The sequence below is a fragment of the Anabrus simplex genome, chromosome 5 (genome assembly GCF_040414725.1).
Source record: "Anabrus simplex isolate iqAnaSimp1 chromosome 5, ASM4041472v1, whole genome shotgun sequence".
Classification (NCBI taxonomy): Eukaryota; Metazoa; Arthropoda; class Insecta; order Orthoptera; family Tettigoniidae; genus Anabrus; species Anabrus simplex.
Window position 1 is genome coordinate 343,599,292 of NC_090269.1, and position 22,524 is coordinate 343,621,815.

At 37.9% G+C, this 22,524-nt stretch overlaps 1 protein-coding gene across 1 annotated transcript in view; it reads right to left on the bottom strand.

The window, feature by feature from the left end:
• The window catches only part of LOC136874892 (uncharacterized), a 213,949-nt gene extending 211,321 nt beyond the window's left edge, over positions 1-2,628 (bottom strand). The window contains exon 1 of the mRNA XM_067148597.2: positions 2,495-2,628. Within this exon, the coding sequence (XP_067004698.2) occupies positions 2,495-2,580 (86 nt within the window). The 5' untranslated portion in view covers positions 2,581-2,628. The remainder of the gene's footprint in view (positions 1-2,494) is intronic.
• Positions 2,629-22,524: the final 19,896 nt, after the last annotated feature.

Below are 22,524 nucleotides of genomic sequence, written 5' to 3' on the forward strand. Positions count from 1 at the left end.
GTTACTGTCTCAGATATATGCCTTCCTGTATTCTTACTGATTCATGGCATATGTGTATTTAATACAATATTTTATTGTGTACTGTCAGCTGTAACTCGATCTGAGTATATATAACTTCCTCCTGCATAAAGTGAGCAGTTCAACTCAGTTTATGGATGTATTTGCGATGACTAAACAGACCAATCTTGGCATAAAACATACACCCACACAAACCACATTGAACGGATGCAGGAGTGCAGGGTTGTAATCGACGGAGTTTTCTTGCATGTCGCTAGGCCTCTTGATGTCTGTGGTGTTCTCTTTCAAACAAGCTGACAGCGGTGGATGTAATGTTCTGCCACAGTGAACAGTCCGCAGCAAACTCTTCCCATGTCTGTATATTTATACCAGTTGTCTTCATGATGTGTTTCAGCTGGTCCTTAAAAAACGCTTAAGAGTGGCTCCATGAGGTCTACTGCCGGAGCAAAGTTCACCATAAAGAATTTGGCGGGGAAGCCAGGTATCACTCATGTGGTGAACATGGCCTAACCATCTTAGTTGATGAGCGAAGATTGTTGCCTCAGTGCTATTTAGCTGCGCTTTGTCGAGAACTGCAGTGTTGGTCACATAGTCTTCCAACTTGATATTCAAGATGTATCTCATTTTTTTTTGGTGGAAGAGCTCAAGTTTTTTTATATCATGGCAATAGTGTGTCCAAGTTTTACAGCCATAAAGTAGCGTGGAAATGACAAGAGCTTTGTACACCACAAGTTTGGTATGCAGTTTTAGGTCGTTATTCATGAACACACTGTGCATTAACCATCCGAATGCTGCACGAGCAGCCCCAATTCTTTTATCAACATCTTGTTCGCGGGTACACCGTTTAGACAAGATACTTACAAGCTATGAAAAGTGATCAACCTGCTCCAGTGTTGTGTTTTAGATGGAGATACTGAACTCAGGAAGAGTTAATCCTGGGGCAGGTTGTGCAGTACCTTAATTTTTTTTCGCATTAATGGCAAGACCAAAGCGATCACATGCAGTTTTAAAGCAGTTGACTGATTGTTGTAGTTCTGCAGGTGTTAGAGCAGGAGATGCAGTGTCATCGGCATACTACAGTTCTGTCACCGAGGTAACCGGAGTCCGTCTTTGTGAACAGAGTCTTGCCAGACTGAAAAGACCTACATCAAAACAAAATTTAATCTCCATGCCTAAGTTATCTGCAGATGATTCATGCAGCATGGCAGCCATGTACAGCTCAAAGAGTGTAGGAGCAAGCACACAGACTTTTTTCAATCCATGAGTGATTGGGAACGAGTCTGATACTGAGTTACCATGAAGAACCTATCCTGACATGGCATCATGAAGAGCTTGAACCAATTCCACATAACGTTCAAGACATCCAAAATGTCTACTTTCCACATACAAGGTATTGGTAGTGAATCAAAGGCTTTTTCCAGATCATAGAAAACTAAATACAGAGGCTGCTGTTGCTCTCTGCATTTTTCCTAGAGTTGTCTAGCACAGGAGATATCTGTTTGGTCTCCTTCCCATGACCCTGTTCCATCTGTCTTTTCCTATCCTCCTCTACTCTACATTTCCCTTTCCTACCTTTTCCCTTCCTCCTACTTCCACACATCTCAGCAACAGTTCCCCGTTCCTCATCTTCCCTCTGTTGTTCTACCTGGAGTGACTCGTACCGGTTTCTCACAGACACCTGTCCTGAATCCTGATCCTGAATAGAGTCAATTATCTCCCTCAAACTTTCCAACTCCTCCCTCATACCCCTTAATGCCTCACCACACCCACAATTCCTACACTTGCACTCCTATGCCATTCTTTACGAAAAAAATGACAAGAGGAGGAAAAATAAAATAAGTTATGTGCAAAAAAAAAAAAAAAAAAAAAAAGAACGGAGGGAAATATTGTCTGGGATAGTACTCAAAGATCACAGGACAATAAGGTAATTAATATAACTACACTACAATACTACTTAGTTGTACTCTACTTTTATGCTACAACACTCTAACAGGATAAAAGCTGCTGTTAATTTCTGAATGCCGAAAGGAATACACAAGAATTACACAAATCTAAACTGCAGTTAAGCCTATACTAATAACAACAGAATTTTAGTAAGAGAGTTTCTACGGATATTTTTTAATATACTACACAAATATTTTACAATAATAAAATAAGCAGACACCGGTTTCTGATTTTATATGATTATTGCTTTTTTTAAACTGGCTTTACGTTGCACCGACGCAGATAAGTATTTTAGCGAAGATCAGATAGGAAAGGGCTAGGAGTGGGAAGGAACTGGCCGTGGCCTTAATTAAGGTACAGCCCAAGCATTTGCCTGGTGTGAAAATGGGAAACCGAATTCTTTATACATAGGCTACTTCAACAAGTTTACTCTAACCTATTGCCATAACCTCAATTACAATCCAAAATTTTAGGATCCATCAATTGCAAACATTTCCAACTTCTTCGTCACCAATTCTATTTCAAAACTTACAGAACAATGTAACCGTTTCTCTTGGGTAATTTCAGGAAACTATTTCGAGAGAGCACTATTTTTCTGCTACAGAGACAAGCAGCCATCGCTCACAACATAAACAAACATCGGCATCAGTACTTCCGAGTATCCTCTTTGGCCCCAAAACACATATCGGTACCTCTTTGCTTCTTTCTTCCTCTTTGTCTTTGACCAAAATACCAACTTTAACTCGTAGGAGCTACACTTTTTTATTTTAGGATCGTGAAATAATAATAATAATAATTTCCGTAAACAGGCAAGTATTATAGTTGATATGCTAATGAATATGTGTTTGTTTGGGAGCTCTCCCCCCTTTTTTTTTTTCGTTTACCATCAAATTTGGCCAGAAATGCATAGGTATTTAGCACTGAAACCAAATGAAAGTTTATGTACCTGCTGGCACAGTAACTCTTTGGAATTGAAACAGAGTAGCGGGTGTTTGGATGGAACAAGGAACTATACATGTTGACATGAAAAGGGTACGGTACGGTTCTCGTAAAGCGGCCCTTATCCGATCAATATTATTGAGAATATCAGTATTGTCAATAAAGTCGTTTACCCCTATCAATATCGGTCAATGTATTGTCAATAATCTATATATATAAAAGAACTTGTCCTGACTGACTGACTGATTCATCATCGCCGAGCCAAAACTACTGGACATAATGAAATGAAATTTTGGGGATACATTCACATTAAGATATAGGTGCTCGCTAAGAGAGGATTTTTGGATATTCCATCGCTAAGGGGGTGAAAAGGGGGGTTAAATTTTAAATTGATTGTATCTATATCTCAAAACTTTAATAGTTTACAGATGTAAAAATTAGTAGGCCTATTTAGAATCGTCTTTAAAAATAAGGAAACACGTATTTTTTTTGTTTTCAGAAAATCTCAATAGGAGGGGTGAAAAGGGTGATAAAGGGGTTGAATGCCTTTAATCAGGATACCGGTGCTTATATCTCAGAAACTGAACATATTACAGACCTGAAAATTTGTACTTTTGATCTCTTTTAAAAATAAAGAAACACGTGTTTTTTTATTTTTGGAAAATCCAATTAATGGGAGGGTGAAAAGGGGGGTGAATTTTTGAAATGAGTGTATCTATATCTCAAAACTTTGAAAGTTTACAGATGTAAAAATTGGTATTTAGAATCTTCATTAAAAATAAAGAAACACGTATTTCTTGTTTTCGGAAAATCCCATTAGGAGGTGTGAAAACGGGTTGAATGCCTTTCAAGAGGATACTTATATCTCAGAAACTTAAGATATTACAGACCTGAAAATTGGTGTTTGGGATCTCCTTTAAAAATAAAGAAACACGTATTTTTGTTTTTGTTTTTGGAAATTCCAATTAATGGGGGGCGAAAAGAGGGTGAATTTTTAAAATGAGTGTATCTATATCTCAAAACTTTTAAAGATTATAGATGTAAAAATTGGTATTTAGAATCTCCCTCAGAAATAAAGATACACGTACTTTTTTTGTTTTCGGAAAATCCTTATACTGTAATAAGGGTGGAAAAGGGTGAAAATGGGTTGAATGCCTTTAATGAGGCTACTTTTTATTTCAGAACCTGAAGATATTACAGACCTGAAAATTGGTATTTGGGATCTACTTTAAAAATAAAGAAACAGGTATTTTTTCGTTTTTGGAAAATCCAAATATGGGGCGTGAAAAGGGGGGTGAATTTTTAAAATGAGTGTATCTACATCTTAAAACTTGAAACATTTACAGATGTAAAAATTGGTATTTAAAACCTCCTTTAAAAATAAAGAAACATGTAATTTTTGTTTTCGGAAAATCCCAATAGGAGGGGTGTAAAAGAGTGAATAATGGGTAGAATGCCATTAATGAGGATACATATATCTCAGAAACTGAAGATATTACAGAACTGAACATTTGTACATGGGATCTCCTTTAAAAATAAAGTAACATGTATTTTTTTGTTTTTGGAAAATTCAATTACTGGCGGTTAAACAGGAGTGACAAATTGGGGTGAAATTTTTGAAAGACTATATCTACAGAATACCTGAGAAACGTAAAATGTTACAGACGTAAAAAGTGGTATTTGGAATCTCCTGTAAATGTAAAGAAACATGGGTGATTTGTTTTTGGAAACTCCATTTAAGGGGAACTAAAAACGGGGTGAAATTTTAAAATGAGAATTTCTACAGTATATCTCAAAAACTTAACATGTTACAGCAGTGAAAAATTGTGCTTTTTATCTCTATTAAGAGTCAAGAAACGTGTATTTTTAGTTTTCCGAAATACCACTTGGCTGGATGGGGGGGGGGGGGGTAAAGTGACTGAAAATGGTGTTGAATTATTTTAATTAAGCTACTGATATCTCAAAAATGAAGATGTTACAGACGTGATATTTGGATTCTGCTTTAAAGTAAAGAAACACGTATTCTCGAAAAATCCAATGAAGGGGGGGGGGTGATGAATTGAAAAATTAATTGACTTAATTGTATGAGAATACTTTCGTCTAATAAAAACTAAAGTTGTTACAGACGTGAAAATTGGTATTTGGATCTCCTTTAGAAACATAGAAAAACGTGTTTTTTGGGGGGGGAAATCATCTTGGGGGGCGGGATTGAAAAGGAGTTTAATTCCTTTCATGAGGTCACACAAATCAAAAACTGAGGAAGTTAGAGTAGTGATAATTGGTATTTAGAAGATCCTTTATTATTAAAGAAACAAGGTTTTTGCCGGAAAATTCAATTGGGGGTGGGGGGAGGAGAGTGAAAGGAAGTGAAAAAGTGAATTATTTTTATGGGGATACTTATATCTCAAAACTGAAAGTAATAGACGTGAACATTGGTGTTTGGAATCTCCTTTAAGCATAAAGAAACATGGCTTTCTGTTATTTTGTGTGTGTGTGGGGGGGGTAAATAAACTTAACAGCGGTGGGATGTAAAAGGAGGTGAGAATAGTTGATTTTACTGTTCATAATGTACTTATAAGGAGCCTCTGTTGCTCAGGTGGCAGCGCACCTCCCTCTCACAGCTGGGTTATATGGTTCAAATCCCAGTCACTTCATGAGACATTCGTGCTGGACAAAACGGAGGCGGGACAGGGTTTTCTCCGGATACTCCGGTTTTCCCTGTCATCATTCATTCCAGCAACACTGTCCAATATCATTTCATTTAATTTGTCATTCATTATCCATTGCCCCAGAGGAGTGCGACAGGCTTCGGCAGCTGGCACAATTCCTATTTCCGCCGCCAGATGGGGGCTTTATTCATTCCATTCCTGACCCTGTCGAATGACTGGAAACAGGTTGTAGATTTCCAATGTACTTATTCTGATCATAAACCGATCATTTTTTATCTTTCCTGGGTTTGTTTTCAAGAGCCATCTTTTTCTTCGGAGAACGTTCTTAGATTCCAGTACATTCTCCTGGCATATAAATAAAAATTTAAACACCTTTGAAATAAACGATAGGAATGAGATTGACCATCCAATTGTTCACCTCTATAATAAGGTCAACAATGCATGGAATATGTCATTCGTATCACCAGAAATCCCGCACACTTGGCTACGCGTGACAATGGTGCTGGTCACATTGTTAATAATGACAGTGGCAGCAGGTGTAATTTACCGCCAAGTAGCGGTCTTGCATCTTGCTATGGGGTCCAGAACATCTATAATAATAATAATAATAACAATAATAATAATAATAATAATAATAATAATAATAATAATAATAATAATAATAATAATAATAATAATAATAATAATAATAATAATAATACTGTTCTGGACCGTCGTAAAATGTGCAGACCACGCTGGAAACGGGTCCTGGACGGGTAATGACTAAGAATGCAGTCCAGCCGCGAGTTCAGTACCACCAAGGCACCCAAAAGGACAACACGCTGGATCTCCTCAAGGATTTGATCCACATTAAAAATTCTTATAGGAAAATATGGCAAAGATTTAGGGACCCAACTGACCGGGTGGAATACCTGGACCTAGCCCAGGAAGTATGAAATCGATTGCTGGAAAGAAAGATTGAAAAATGGGAGGAAAGTTGCCGTAATCTATTAGAAAACGAGTCAGATCGCGAATTTTGGCGATTCTCTCAGATAACCAGTCAGATCGCAAATTTCGGCGGATTATATATAAAACAATAAGCATTCAATTATAAATTTCAGTATAATACCATAGCAAAGCACAAGGTATCTTGCCAGTTGTAGCAATAAATGTGCTCAGTACGTTTGTTTCCACCATTCGGACTAGCAAAATTGTGTCTATTCAAGTGAATTTTTGTGGCGTTGTGTGTTTTGAAAACAAGAACGATCGAAAAAAAAAAGTTGTGTAGCCATAATTATGGCTATCGGAAGTATTCGTCGAGTTCAGTGAAATCGCTGGATGAAAGAGTGGTTGAAAAAATGTAAAGAATATTCTCATTTGAGACTGCTGAGGAAAATCAGATTGACAGATATGGAAGATTTTCACAATTATTTCAGAATGAAAGAAAGGACATTCATAAAATTATTACAGATGGTAGAACCACTCTAGCCGGGCGAGTTGGCCATGCCGTGTCGCGCAGCTGTGAGCTTGCATCCGGGAGATAGTGGGTTCGAGCCCCACTGTCGGCAGCGCTGAAGATGGTTTTCCATGGTTTCCCATTTTCACACTAGGCAAGTGCTGGGGCTGTACCGTAATTAAGGCCACAGCTGCTTCCTTCCCTCTCCTAGGCCTTTCCTATCCCATCGTCGCCATAAGACCTATCTATGTTGGTGCCGTTGCCTATGCTATAATACAAGGCCTTGAAATGCACTCGTGGAAACGGGTTGCTTCCTAGTTCACCATTCAGCTGTTAGGATCGCGTTCTTGCCCCCTTGTATTTGCATGGCCGTGTATGTCAATAAGTAAATTATATCCTAAATAAAAAGAACTGAATATTTTTGCGAGTATTGACAGTACTTTATTTATAGAGCGGTGCTGCACTGGCTTGGATATGTCATTGAAGTTTCAAAACTTTCCTTTTGAGGGGCTTCTTATCAAGTTTCAAAACTTTCTCTCTTCTACTTGAGTGGCTCAAAGCAATGTTCTCTAACTGAGGTCTCAGAAATTTTCATAGTAGAAAAAGAGGTGGTTTGTCGCCTTTACACTTTCCACACTTAATTTCACTGTTGAACATGTCTTTCGAAAAAATATACGTACACCTTTAAGTAACTCTCTACGGGGCAAGTACTGCATAGCGGAGGTGACAAATTCCGTCGTTCAGTGCAGAAGTGCCACAGACGATTTTCGGTATCTGAGGTCCCTTCGATCTTGAAAACGAATAAGACACAATGTTCGACTTTGAGTAGTTGGAGAAGAGATATGTTCTAAACAGCCTTTAGTCTTTTTTTCTTTTGCCACACGAACCATATTGTCATTTTATTTCGCTTGGCATCTTAGGTAGCTGAAGAAGAGTTCGCTGTCATAGCTCGTTGGGTTCCTCGTCAATGCATAATGCAAATGTATACTTATGAGGTATTTTACGCAGGCCACAATGGATTGGGTAGTCAAGATCTATGCCTGATACATTTCTCTCATGAATCTTTTTTACTTTCTCTGAATGCATTTGAAGTTTCTTAATATATGACAGGAAATCATTAATTAACCAACTGAGGCGTTCATCTTCAGTACTAAAAGATGCTTTTTTTTTTTTGCTGGTAGCTTTACGTCGCACCGACACAAATAGGTATTATGGCGACGATGGTATAGGAAAGGCCTAGGAGTTGGAAGGAAGCGGCCGTGGCCTTAATTAAGGTACAGCCCCGGCATTTGCCTGGTGTCAAAATGGGAAACCACGGAAAACCATCTTCAGGGCTGCCGACAGTGGGATTCGAACCCACTATCTCCCGGATGCAAGCTCACAGCCGCGTGCCCATAACCGTACGACCAACTCGCCCGGTTAAAAGATGCTCGTTTATTCTCGTTCCTGGAATATGTGCCATGTGAGGTGATGCAGACGTCATGCACATCGAACAATTTCATAAAATGCTCCATAAAACAAATGGCTTATTTTAAACTGTATTTAATGCTCTCGGGGCAAACCACCTCCATACTTTTCAAACCAGAGATTGTTTCAGGGGAAAATACAATATTTTTAGCTCTTGCTAACGCAGGCAACCAAGAATGAGTTAGCTGGAAAATTTATAATGTCCAATAACGGACCATTATATTGGTATTATAAATTTACTCATTCGGGACAAATATTTTAAATTCCCTATGGGAATCAACATCTGTATTATCTGATGGCCAGGCAGGCATCAATTTTCTGGAAATGAGACATAGCTCTCATAGTGCATTGGCACTGCTGGTGGCTTCAAGTAGCCTATGCAGTGGCCTCCACGGTATGCACTAGCCTTGCGTCTTGGGTGGTGTGCTAAGTCCCAACTGATGAGCCTAACTTAGCACATGAGGGCGAAACGCAGGCAACCAAGAATGAGTTAGCTGGAAAATTTATAATGTCCAATAACGGGCCATTATATTGGTATTACAAATTATTTTCCTCGTTGGTTTCCTAATTTAAGATTTCTGAGTTTGAAGATGCCTCCCAAATGATCGTCGGTCACGGTAGCATTGTTTACAAAAAGTCCAGTGACAAATTTTGGGATCGCCCGATTCTTATGACGTAACTCAGATCAAAACTTAGGAACAGAGGCTTACTTCGATCACCTTGAATTCATATCTCATGCGTACTTCCTCTGTATAATGATTCGAACATTGAACATTCACTGGAAACTTGTGAAACGAAATTCCACTACCTTTAATTTCTCGTGAATAAACCATGAGTGGAACTGCGAATGCTTAACATCAGACAAATAAATAATACATTCACAACCAACTCAGTTAATGAACACGTTTAATGGCGTGAACCTGGTAGACTTCAGTGTAACCACTTCCATAGTGTTTTATGGGCTCTATTTCCAGGCAACGTAGGCAACAGTTGGTGCGATGTAAAACAAACAACAAACAAGAACCACTCTGGAGAAGGCAGAACACAAACATGAGGGAATGCATCCCTGTTAATGAAAGATTAGAATTAACCCTGAGGTACTTAGCTACAGGAATAAATTTTGAAGATTTGAATTTCTCTGTCATTAAGTCGCCTCCAACTATCAGCAAAGCTGTAATTGAAATGTGTGAAACGCTCTTCATGTCCTTCGAGACTACATGAAAGTAAATGTTTTAAATATATTTTCCAGATACCTTCCTGCTTACGTAAATATATCAGTCTGCCATTACTCACAATCAATCAATCAATCAATCAATCAATCAATACTGATCTGCATTTAGGGCAGTCGCCCAGGTGGCAGATTCCCTATCTGTTGCTTTCCTAGGCTTTTCCGAAATGATTTCAAAGAAATTGGAAATTTATTGAACATCTCCCTTGGTAAGTTATTCCAATCCCTAACTCCCCTTCCTATAAATGCATATTTGCCCCAGTTTGTCCCCTTAAATTCCAACTTTATCTTCATATAGTGATCTTTCCTACTTTTATAGACGCCATTCAAACCTATTCGTCTACTAATGTCAATCCACGCCATCTCTCCGCTGACAGCTCGGAACATACCACTTAGTCGACCAGCTCTTCTTCTTTCTCTCAATTCTTCCCAACCCAAACATTGCAACATTTTAGTAACGCTACTCTTTTGTCGGAAATCACCCAGAACAAATCGAGCTGCTTTTCTTTGGATTTTTTCCAGTTCTTGAATCAGGTAATCCTGGTGAGGGTCCCATACACTGGAACCATACTCTAGTTGGGGTCTTACCAGAGACTTATATGCACTCTCCTTTACATCCTTACTACAACCCCTAAACACCCTCATAACCATGTGCAGAGATCGGTACCCTTTATTTACAATCCCATTTATATGATTACCCCAGTGAAGATCTTTCCTTATATTAACACCTAGATACTTACAATGATCCCCAAAAGGAACTTTCACCCCATCAACACAGTAATTAAAACTGAGAGGACTTTTCCTATTTGTGAAACTCACAACCTGACTTTTAGCCCCGTTTATCAACATACCATTGCCTACCTATATGAAAGTAGTTAGCATAACAGTAGAAGTAGGGAAACACATATTGAATAATTTAAAGCAAAAGCTGATAGCAGTTATGTGCTGGTATTGATTAAACAGAAATAAAAAAAGAAATAAGACAATCAAAATTCAAAATCCTCAATATGCAAAGGTGTTAAAAACACTTACCTCTGATAAATCTTGGTGTTGGTTGTTGTTAATTAGTGGGTTATCACTGTGAATAGGAGAAGAATAATTAAATGTGGAGAAGAAGTGCTGCCACTAATTGTTCCCTGTTGTGTGGTACTTTGAGGGCTTAGACACTGACATACTTCGTGTATTTTTACGGAGTTGCAATGGGGAGTGGCAAATCTTGCTTCAAAAAGCACGTCATTTATTGCTTTCTCAAACTGTCTCTGCTTGGGATCCAAAGTGAGCAGTTTTTCTCCCCAAGCTTTTGCGATAGTCAGTATGTTGCTGTCAGGGTTCACCAAGTTTTCCAAATATGAAAATGCCTTTTGTAGAAGCTCATTTTGTTTAGCGATAAGACCTTGCATTCTAGCTTTTTATTTTGAGGAATCTGGCGAGAAGGTGTTGGAGGGATGATCGAAAATACAGATGAATTGCATACCAGCTGAAGATGCTCCTTAATTAGCCCACTCTCTCCTTCATACTCTTCGTGGATCAGTAGCTGAAAGCAAGAGATTGAATTTAATAATTCAGTGAATGTATTACTGGCAGATTTTTTAAAAATTTGTCCTTTATTACTGCCAAACTAACTTTACACCTAGGCTACATCTAATGTAATAATCACCAGGCGAGTTAGCCATGCGGTTAGAGGAGCGCAGTTGTGAGCTTGCATCCGGGAGATAGTGTGTTCAAATCCCACTGTTGGCACCCCTGAAGATGATTTTCTATGGTTTCCCATTTTCACACCAGGCAAATGCTGGGGCTGTACCTTAATTAAGGCCACGGCTGCTTCCTTCCCATTTCTAGGCTTTCCTGGCCCATTGTCGCCATAAGACCTATCTGTGTCGGTGCAACGTAAAGCAAATAGCAAGGGAAAAAAAAGGTAATCATCAACTATGTACATTTGTACAACTCTTTTAACGTATTATTGTTTGTTTTTTGTTTTTTTCAGTTTCCCACTACTGCAGCAGAATGGATTAACATTATTCATGAATTCGAGATTCAACACCAATTTTGGAATACTGTGGGCTCCTGGATGGGAAACATGTACCTATATAATCAAACCAGATAACTCGGGATCTTTGTATTACAATTAAAAGGTTTTTTTTTTTTTTTTAGTATCGTGCTGTTAGCTTTGGTTAATGCAAAAAAAAATATAATACTGCAGCGCACACACACACACACACACGCGCGCACACACACATGCACACACACGCGCGCGCGCGCGCACACACACAATTTTAACCATGGAGTTTCCCCTTATCGATTCAGGTCACTCTAGTCAAGGGTGGCACACAGTAACATAATGAGAAAGGTGACTCATAAGACTTGAGAAACCCGTACTCCGAATAGCGGAATTGTCCCAGTCAACACTACACTACCGTTGAATTTTATAGCACTAATTGACTGATATTGGGTCGGACCTTATGCCAGCATTGTTCTAAACATACAATAGAGGAAAGCGTAATTGATTCACCTTTCTTCAATACAAATTATGTTGTTAATACAACCACAACATTTTTATTCAGAACCGGTTTCGATGTCTTTGGACATCATCATCAGCCAAAATAGGTCATATGAACAAAGATATATAAGTATTATAATACATTTTATGGATCCTTAATAATAAATAACATAATGTTAAACAAAACATAAATGTTATTTATTATTAAGGGTCCATAATATGTATTATAATACTTGTATATCTTTGTTCATATGACCTATTTTGGCTGATGATGGTGTCCAAAGACATCAAAACTGGTTCTAAATAAAAATGTTGTGATTGTATTAACAACATACTTTGTATTGAAAAAAAGGTGGATCAATTACGTTTTCCTCTATTGTATGTTAATCTCCTTTTATTACAGACCAAAGATGTTTTTAATTTTAAAAGGCATTGTCCTAGTCAACTCCTGCTGTTTATTTATTCAAATTTTTCTAGCAGCCTACTTAATTGTGCACAGAATCTGATACCTTTACCTAGGCTTGATTAATTATTGTTCAAGTTTACTAATACACGGTGCACAAGATGCACTCCCGTGTTATAAGGTTTATGATCGCGACACACAATAACTTCGTCTTTTGTTAGCTGTCGCAAGACTGACCAGGATGGGCCATGGGCCTCCTTTTTATTTCCAGCTCGCCGGCATTTGTGGTCCGAGGCTCTGTCATGCTGAGTTAAGGAAATCAGCTTCATTAATAACTTGAGTTCAAAACATTTAAAGGGTGCATATTATAGATCTTGAGTACCCTTTCTCTTGAGCTGAGTATGATTGCAGTTCAGTCGGCAATTTTTAGTTAATCAAGCCTTTGATTAGAGCAGTCGTACCCATTTGTGGGTGGAGTTAACTTAGTTGCAATTCTCGGCTCCTAGACGCTTGTGCCTGCACATCTGTTAGCCATTCATTACAGATGGACATCTAGTAACCTCAATTTCCCCTGTGAATAAAGTATTCCATATTTTCAGTCTGGAATACACAGAAAATCCAGCTCTATTTATTGATGTGCTACATAGTTTCCCCATGTCTCGATCAAAATATCACATCATTTTGCGTGCCAAAATTCAATGTTGGCACTCGTGAAACATGCAGGAAAAACACTAAGTTTCTTCTGTTTATGTGGATCCCTGTAAATAGGCTTCACCTCTGGGCATTTTAGACTGTTGAGTCACATCTTATTCCTCACGCTGTCTGATGAGAGAGAGCACTCTTTCTGCAGGGACTGGTTTCACCTCTCACTTTCCATTGTCTGCCGGGCTCTCTTTCGTGGGTCTGGTTCTGGCCACACACTGATTGAGCCCAGGGGATGTTCGTTTTGCCCAACATGCTACAAATAATGCGACTTCTGAAATGATTTTAATGAGGTGGAGATATGCACATGCTGCCAGTGAGCTATACAGGACACTGTACAGTTTCAATAGGCAGTAGGAAACATACAGACTGTGAAATCTAGTATTTACATCAAGATTTTAGGGAAGAAACATAAAAGAAGGAACAGAATCACTCTTGGTAATTGCAGTGTTAACAGCAAAAAATTCCTCAGCCTACCATAATAGCTTCTCATCATCCACATTGTCGAAGTGCATTTTTTCTTTATTCTGATGCGTATTAGAACTACTCACATCATGAATATCAAACCCTTTTTTTTTTTATTACTTTCAGGAAAGTTATAGTCACATTACAGTTCTGGAAGGCTTGCACTTTAAAGTGTGAAGAACTGTCCTTAAACATTCCAAAATCAGTTATGACCTTGGTAGAAAATACCTCTTTTTTCTGAGTTAAAAATGGAAAACCAATATAAATGGTCCATTATTGGACATTTACTCACTCGACACAAATATTTCAGGTTCCCTATGGGAATCAACATCTGTATTAACTTAAAAATGGAACACATAATCACATGGTTGATCTGAATCCTCATTTTCACTCTCCCCTTTTCAGAGTAGATCACCTTCATTTCCATTCAGAGCAGAAGAAATTCCTGTGTTCTTAGAGCTTTATTCTATGATATTCAGAATAATTAGTCCCCATGCACATACGATTCACTCGCAGATTTCACGAAAGAACGGTTGCTTTATTTTTCTGTTTTTTGTCATCTTGTGCTTGTCCTTTACCATCCAACTTGCGTAGAGCTTCCTAATGTGACCTTTGTATGCCAGTGGCTGTAAAATTGAAGTAAGACCTCCTGGGATGATGGCTGAACAGATCTGTGTCATGTTCATCTGATTTTTTTACAGCATCCACTAGGTGTTCAGTGGGGTTCCTGGTCAATGTTCCCACACTTTCTTCAAACAGTTCTTCACTCATTCAACCTCCATCGAATTGTCTTTTGGCAAAATTCCCCTTTTAAACATGTAATACAGCGGAAGCTTTCTGTCATCAGTGGCCACTGCTAACATCACAGTGCATTGTAATTTTTAATTTCTGGTGGTTTTAATTTGAACACTTGATGCACTGGCTACATTGATCATAGTATTTGGTGGCATATTGAGATCAGTTGCCAATCAAATCAATCAATACTGATCTGCATTTAGGGCAGTCACACAGGTGGCAGATTCCCTATCTGTTGTTTTCCTATAATTTTCTTAAATGATTTCAAAGAAATTGGAAATTTATTGAACGTCTCCCTTGGTAAGTTATTCCAATTCCTAATTCCCCTTTCTATAAATGAATGTTTGTCCCAATTTGTCCTCTTGAATTCCAACTTTATCTTCATATTGTAATCTTTTCTACTTTTAAAGACGCCACTCAAACTTATTCGTCTACTACTGTAATTTCACACCAACTCTCCCCTGACAGCTCGGAACATACCACTTAGTCGAGCAGCTCGTCTTCTTTCTCCCAATTCTTCCCAACCCAAACTTTGCAACATTTTTTTAACGCTACTCTTTTGTCGGAAATCATCCAGCAGAAATCGAGCTGCTTTTCTTTGGATTTTTTTCCAGTTCTTGAATCAGGTAATCCTGGTGAGGGTCCCATACACTGGAACCATACTCTAGTTGTGGTCTTGCCAGAGACTTATATGCCCTCTCCTTTACATCCTTACTACAACCCCTAAAGATCGTCATTACCATGTGCAGAGATCTGTACCCCTTATTTACAATCCCATTTATGTGATTACCCCAATGAAGATCTTTCCTTATATTAACACGTAGATACTTACAATGATCTCCAAAAGGAACTTTCACCTCTTCAACGCAGTAATTAAAACTCAGAGGACTTTTCCTATTTGTGAAACTCACAACCTGACTCTTAACCCCGTTTATCGACATACCATTGCCTGCTGTCCATATCACAACATTACTGAAGTCACGTTGCAGTTTCTCACAATCTTGTAAATTATTTATTTCACTATACAGAATAACATAATCTGCATAATCTGATTCCACTTCTTTACTCATATCATTTATATATAGGCTGTAAGAAAACTTAAGGTTCCAATAATACTGCCTTGAGGAATTCCCATTTTAATTATTACAGGGTCAGATAAAGCTTCACCTACTCTAATTCTCTGAGATCTGTTTTCTAGAAATATAGCAACCCATTAAGTCAATCTTTTGTCTTGTCGAATTGCACTCATTTTTGCCAGTAGCCTCCTATGATCCACCTTATCAAACGCTTTAGACAGGTCAATCGCGATACAGTCCATTTGACCACCTGAATCCAAGTTATCTGCTATATCTTGCTGGAATCCTACAAGTTGAACTTCAGTGGAATAACCTTTCCTAAAACCGAACTGTCTTCTGTCGACCAGTTATTAATTTTGCAAACATGTCTAATATAATCAGAAAGAATGACTTCCCAAAGCTTACATGCAATGCATGTGAAACTTACTGGCCTGTAATTTTCAGCTTTATATCTATCACCCTTTTCTTTATCCACAGGGGCTACTATAGCAACTCTCCATTCATCTGGTATAGATCTTTCATGCAAACGATAATCAAACAAATATTTCAGATATGGTACTATATCCCAACCCATTGTCTTTAGTATATCCCCAGAAATCTTATCAATTCCAGCCACTTTTCTAGTTTTCAACCTTTTCATCTTATTGTAAATGTCATTGTTATCATATGTAAATTGTAATACTTCTTTAGCAGTAGTCCCCTCCTCTATTTGGACATTATTCTTGTAACCAACAATCTTTACATACTGCTGACTGAATACTTTTGCCTTTTGAAGATCTTCACAAACACACTCCCCTTGTTCATTAATTATTCCTGGAATATCCTTTTTGGAACCTGTTTCTGCCTTAAAATACCTATACATACCCTTCCATTTTTCACTAAAATTTGTATGACTTACTGGCCTGTAATTTTCAGCTTTATATCTATCACCCTTTCATTTATACACTGGGGCTACTGTAGCAACTCTACATTAATTTGGTATAGATCTTTCATGCAAACAATAATCAAATAAGTACTTCAGATGTGTCAATTATGCTTGCCATCATGTTATCCTTAGCTGCATTCTTTGCTAGATTCAATTTCCTAGTAAGTTCCTTCAATATCTCCTTACTTCCACAGCCATTTCTAATTCTATTTCTGTCCAATCTGCACCTCCTTCTTAGTCTTTTTATTTCTCTATTATAATAGCATGAGTCTCCATTCCTTACCACCTTTAAAGGTCCAAACCTGTTTTCACATTCCTCAACAATTGCTTTAAACCCATTCCAGAGTCTGTTTACATTTTTATGTACCGTTTTCCACTGATTATCATTATAGGCCTCACAAACACACTCCCCGTATTCATTAATTATTCCTGGAATATCCTTCTTGGAACCTGTTTCTGCCTTAAAATACCTATACATACCCTTCCATTTTTCACTAAAATTTGTATGACTTACTGGCCTGTAATTTTCAGCTTTATATCTATCACCCTCTCATTTATACACTGGGGCTACTGCCTGCTTTATCAGATATATGATATTGCCTACTAGCCCTATTTTTAAGACTTTCCTTTCTATCACATTTATTTTTAACTACGACAAAAACAGCTTCATGATCACTAATACATCTATTACTTCGGTTTTTCTATAGAGCTCATCTGGTTTTACCAGCACCACATCCAGGATATTTTTTCCCTCTAGTTGGTTCCATCAATTTCTGAATCATCTGTCCTTCCCATATTAACATATTTGCCATTTGTTGGTCATGCTCCCTGTCATTTGCATATCCTTCCCAATTGACATCTGGTAAATTCAGATCTCACGCTACAATCACATTCCTTTCCATGTCATTTCCCACATAGCTGATTATCTTATCAAATAATTCTGAATCCGTGTCTGTGTGTCTGATTGGTGTTGGTGTTGAAACAAGAGAAACTCATGCTCTTTCCGAAGTCTTGCGACAATGCCATGAAATTTGATCTGATCATTTTATTGTTATAATCTGATGGAAGCCGCTGACACAGTGATGTACCTCTCCACAAACCACAAACTCAATCCATTCTGCTGCCTAAGTTGTTCAGACCAACCTCTACTTGCTTTAAAATCCTTTCCTGCAATACCAAGACTTCGTGCAATTCCATGCATTTTAAACTATATCATTTTATGGTTTACAGCATTACTGTTGTTTTTTGCTTCTCTTATCCACTCCAAAACTTTAATGTTCACATTTTCATATTTTCCTTTCTTCATACTGCAGATGGAACTAGATGTTTCCTTTGCTCCCAATAATTTGTCTCTCTGGTTATTTATTTATTTATTTATTTTAAATTTAAAAAAAAAAATGTATTATTCAACAGGCATTTCTGCCCACTTACAGAACATTTCCATTTCTTGTTTCTAATTACATACATACATCATCATTATACACTCTTATGCCTTTCACTGTAGTCTGCAAGCCTCTGTGAATTTACTAAATGTCGCCACAATCCTCTGTTTGCAACTAGTGCTGTGGCCTCATTTTGTTCTATACTTCTTATCATTAAATCGTTAGAAACTGAATCTAACCGTCATCGTCTTGGTCTCCCACTACTTCTCTTACCCTCCATAACTAAGTCCATTATTCTCCTAGGTAACTTATCCTCCTCCATTCGCCTCACATGACCCCACCACCGAAGCCAGTTTATGCGTACAGCTTCATCCATGGAGTTCGTTCCTAAATTAGCCTTTATCTCCTCATTCTGAGTACCCCCTGCCATTGTTCCCACCTGTTTGTACCTGCAGTCATTCTCGCTACTTTCATGTCTGTTACTTCTAACTTATGAATAAGATATCGTGAGTCCACCCAGCTTTCGCTCCCGTAAAGCAAAGTTGGTCTGAAAACAGACCGATGTAAAGATAATTTGGTCCGGGCTGACTTCCTTCTCACAGAATACTGTTGATCGCAACTGTGAACTCACTGCATTAGCTTTACTACGCCTTGATTCAATCTCACTTACTATATTACCATCCTGCAAGAACACACATCCTAAATACTTGAAATTATCTACCTGTTGCAACTTTTTATCACCAATCTGACATTCAGTTCTCTTGCATTTCTTACCTACTGACATCATTTTAGTTTTCAAAAGGCTAATTTTCATACCATACTCGTTGCACCTATTTTCAGGTTCCGATATATTAGACTGCAGGCTTTCGGCACTATCTGCCATTAAGACCAAGTCGTCAGCATAAGCCAGACTGCTTACTACATTTCCACCTAACTGAATCTCTCCCTGCCACTTTATACCTTTCAGCAGATGATCCATGTAAACTACGATCAAAAAAAGTGAAAGATTACAGCCTTGTCCAACCCCTGTTAAGTACCCTGAACCAAAAACTCATTCTACCATCAATTCTCACTGCAGCCCAAATGTCAACATAAATGCCTTTGATTGATTTTAATAATCTACATTTAATCCCATAGTCCCCCAATATGGTGAACATCTTTTCCCTCAGTACCCTGTCATATGCTTCCTCTAGATCTACGAAACATAAATACAACTGTCTATTCCTCTCGTAGCCTTTTTTAATTACCCGGCACATACTGAAAATCTGATCTTGACAGCCTCTCTGTGGTCTGAAACCACACTGGTTTTCATACAATTTCCTCTCAATCACTGATCGCACCCTCTCTTCCAAGATGCCAGTGAATACTTTGCCTGGTACTCTAATCAACGAGATACCTCGATATTTGTGCAGTCTTTCCTGTTCCCTTGCTTATATATAGGTGCAATTATTGCTTTTGTCCTATCTAAAGGTACCTTACCAACACTTCATGCTAATATTATTATTCTATGAAACCATTTCATCCCTGCCTCCCCACTATATTTCACTATTTCAAGTCTAATTTCATCTACTCCTGCTGCTTTATGACAATGGAGTTTATTTACCATCCTGCATCAGCCCTTGTTTGGAGCCACTTTCGATGAGCCTTCTTTTTACATTTACAAGCTGCTCTCACTTCATCATTCCACCAAGATGTTCGCTTTTTCCTATCTTTACACGCAGTTGTTCCTAGGTATTCCCTTGCTGTTGCTACTACAGCATCCGTGTATGCCACCCACTCTCTTTCTATATCCTAAACCTGCTAACTGTCCATGTTCAGAACTTCTTACTAATTATACCCATGTACTCCTGCCTAATTTCCTCATCCTGGAGATTTTCTTATTCGTTTACAGACAGGTTTCACTTTCTCTATCCTAGGCCTAGAGATACTTACTTCACTACAGGTCAGATAGTGGTTGGTTTCATCGAAAAATTGACAAAAAACCCGTACATTCCTAACAGATTTCCTTAATTTGAAGTCGGTTAAGATATAGTCCTTTATGGATCTGGTACCCCTAGCCTCCCATTTGTAATGGTGAATAGCTTTATTATTGAAGAATGTATTCATAACTGCTAAACCCATACTAGCACAAAAGTCCAGCAAACGCTTCCCATTCCCATTAGCTTCCATATCTTCCCCACATTTACCAATCACCCTTTCGTATCCTTTAGTTCTCTTTCCAACTCTCGCATTGAAATCGCCCATTAGCACTATCCTATCCTTGCTGTTGACCCTGACTACGATGTCACTCAATGCTTGATAAAACTTGTCAATTTCATCTTCATCTGCACCCTCGCATGGTGAATACACGGACACAATTCTTGTCCTAATTCCACCAAATGCCAAATCTATCCACATCATTAGCTTGTTTACGTGCCTAACAGAAACTATGTTGCATGCAATAGTATTCCTGATGAAAAGCCCTACCCCAGACTCTGCCCTTCCCTTTTTAAAACCTGTCAAGTACACTTTATAATCTCCTAGCTCTTCCTCTTTTTCTCTCCTCTAACAGGTTAGGGACCAGTGGTGGATTGTATAGCCCTAGCTGCCTGAGCACAAGGAAGGCCATGACTCAGAATATGTCCGAGATACCCACTCCCATTCCGTAGCAACTCGTATCCTGACTCTCGGCACCACTTATTAGGCCACTCAGCCGTTGTCCATGGTTCACGAACTAGGGCGTGACTACAGTAACCCACACCATGAACCATTTATTATTTATTTCTGATTTATAAATAATTTACTATAAAAATTAAAATATGAAACCTAATACTATATTTATGAACTATGGACAGTGGTATGTGTTTCAACTTATTATTTTAATTTCTCCTAAAATATACATTGTTAATCTAAATTAATCTAAGGACTAAATTATTCATGGTACACAAGTATGCTACTGTATTTAATTTATGTCTTCTCTGTGTGTGAGTTCCCCTCTGACTGATCTTAACAAGAGACTCTCCTCGTGAAATATGTCCACATTTGGCATTTTATTAATTGACTGGCATATCCTGTTTAATGGTGAATTCATATGGTGATTTGTGTTTGACCTTTTAATAAAGAAAGATTATTTCTATCACTTTCAAATGGTGCATGCAGGTTTATTTGGTGGAGTAACTCTTGGTTATCTGCTTTACCTTTGAGAATTCTATGTAGGTATTTTATACTCATTAATATTCTCCTAGTATGCAACATATCTGTCCAAAAATTTGTTATTAAGTCACTATATGCCACATAGTTTGCACTAGTTGTAGAGATACAGAAATACAGATATCTTAGAAATTTAGCTTGAACATTTTCTATTTCTTTTATACATTTAATACATGGTGGATTCCAGACTATAGATGCATATTCTATTACTGTTCTAACTAGTGAATTGTATACCTGTATTTTGGCTTTGATATTTTTGAATTTGTTTGTGTTTCTCATTAGGGATCCTAGGTTCCTATAGGCCTTGTTTACAGCATTATTTATGTGTATATTGAACTGAAGTTTACTATCAAATATTACACCTAAATCCTTCTTTTCTTCAACTCGTTTTACCCTGATATTGTTCATTTCATAAGAATGCATGTTTGGTTGTCTTTTTCTAGTAAAGATCATTGATTCACATTTCTTAACAATGAACTGAAAGGAATTGTGTTTACCCCATTCAACCAGTGCTGTGAGGTCTTGTTTTAATTTTTCGTTATCCTTGTTTGAAGTAATCTGCCTGTAAATTTTCATGTCATCAGCATATAACTGAAATTTAGAATTCTTCAATACAGAACCAATATCATTAACAAACAGAATGAACAACAGTAGACCTAATTTTGAACCTTGGTTTATGTCTGAAGTTACCCTGTACATAGATGAAGCTACCCCTTTGAAACTAACAAATTGAAATCTATTCCTGGGGTAGGAGTTAAAGAGTTCAACCAGTTCAGGGATAAAACCAAAACTGTGAAGCTTGTTTAGAAGTTTATGATGATCAATCCTATCGAATGCTTTTGTCTTGTCCATGTATATGACATCAACTTGTCCTCCTTGATCTAAAATAGATGACACATAATATGGAAAGTTTACTAAATTTGAACTTGTTCTTTCTTTATTCGAATCAGAAGTACAATAGAATAATACTACATTTAAAAGAAACAAACTATATACACAAATATATACAAGTAAAAGGTCTACAACAATATGTGTCATACAGATTCGGCCCAAAATTTGGTCACTTCAAGGGCATTTGGATTAGCCAGCACTAAGTCTTCCATTGTGCAGTTTGATGGACACAAGGGACAACATAGCAGGTGTTCAGTTGTCTGAAGTTCACCACAGTCACAAAAGGCCTTATCGATGGGGAAGTTCCATTTCTGTAGAGTTGCTCTGGTTCTACCCACTCCAGATCTAAGTCTGTTTAAGGACCTCCATGTCAACCAGTCCTCGGTGTGACCGGGAGGCAACACTTCCCGTGGTTCCATCCATTTCAAAAGGCCAGGGGTCTTTTGTTTCCATTTGGTAATCCTGACTTTGTCCGATGATCTTCCAGGAGTTCTGAAGA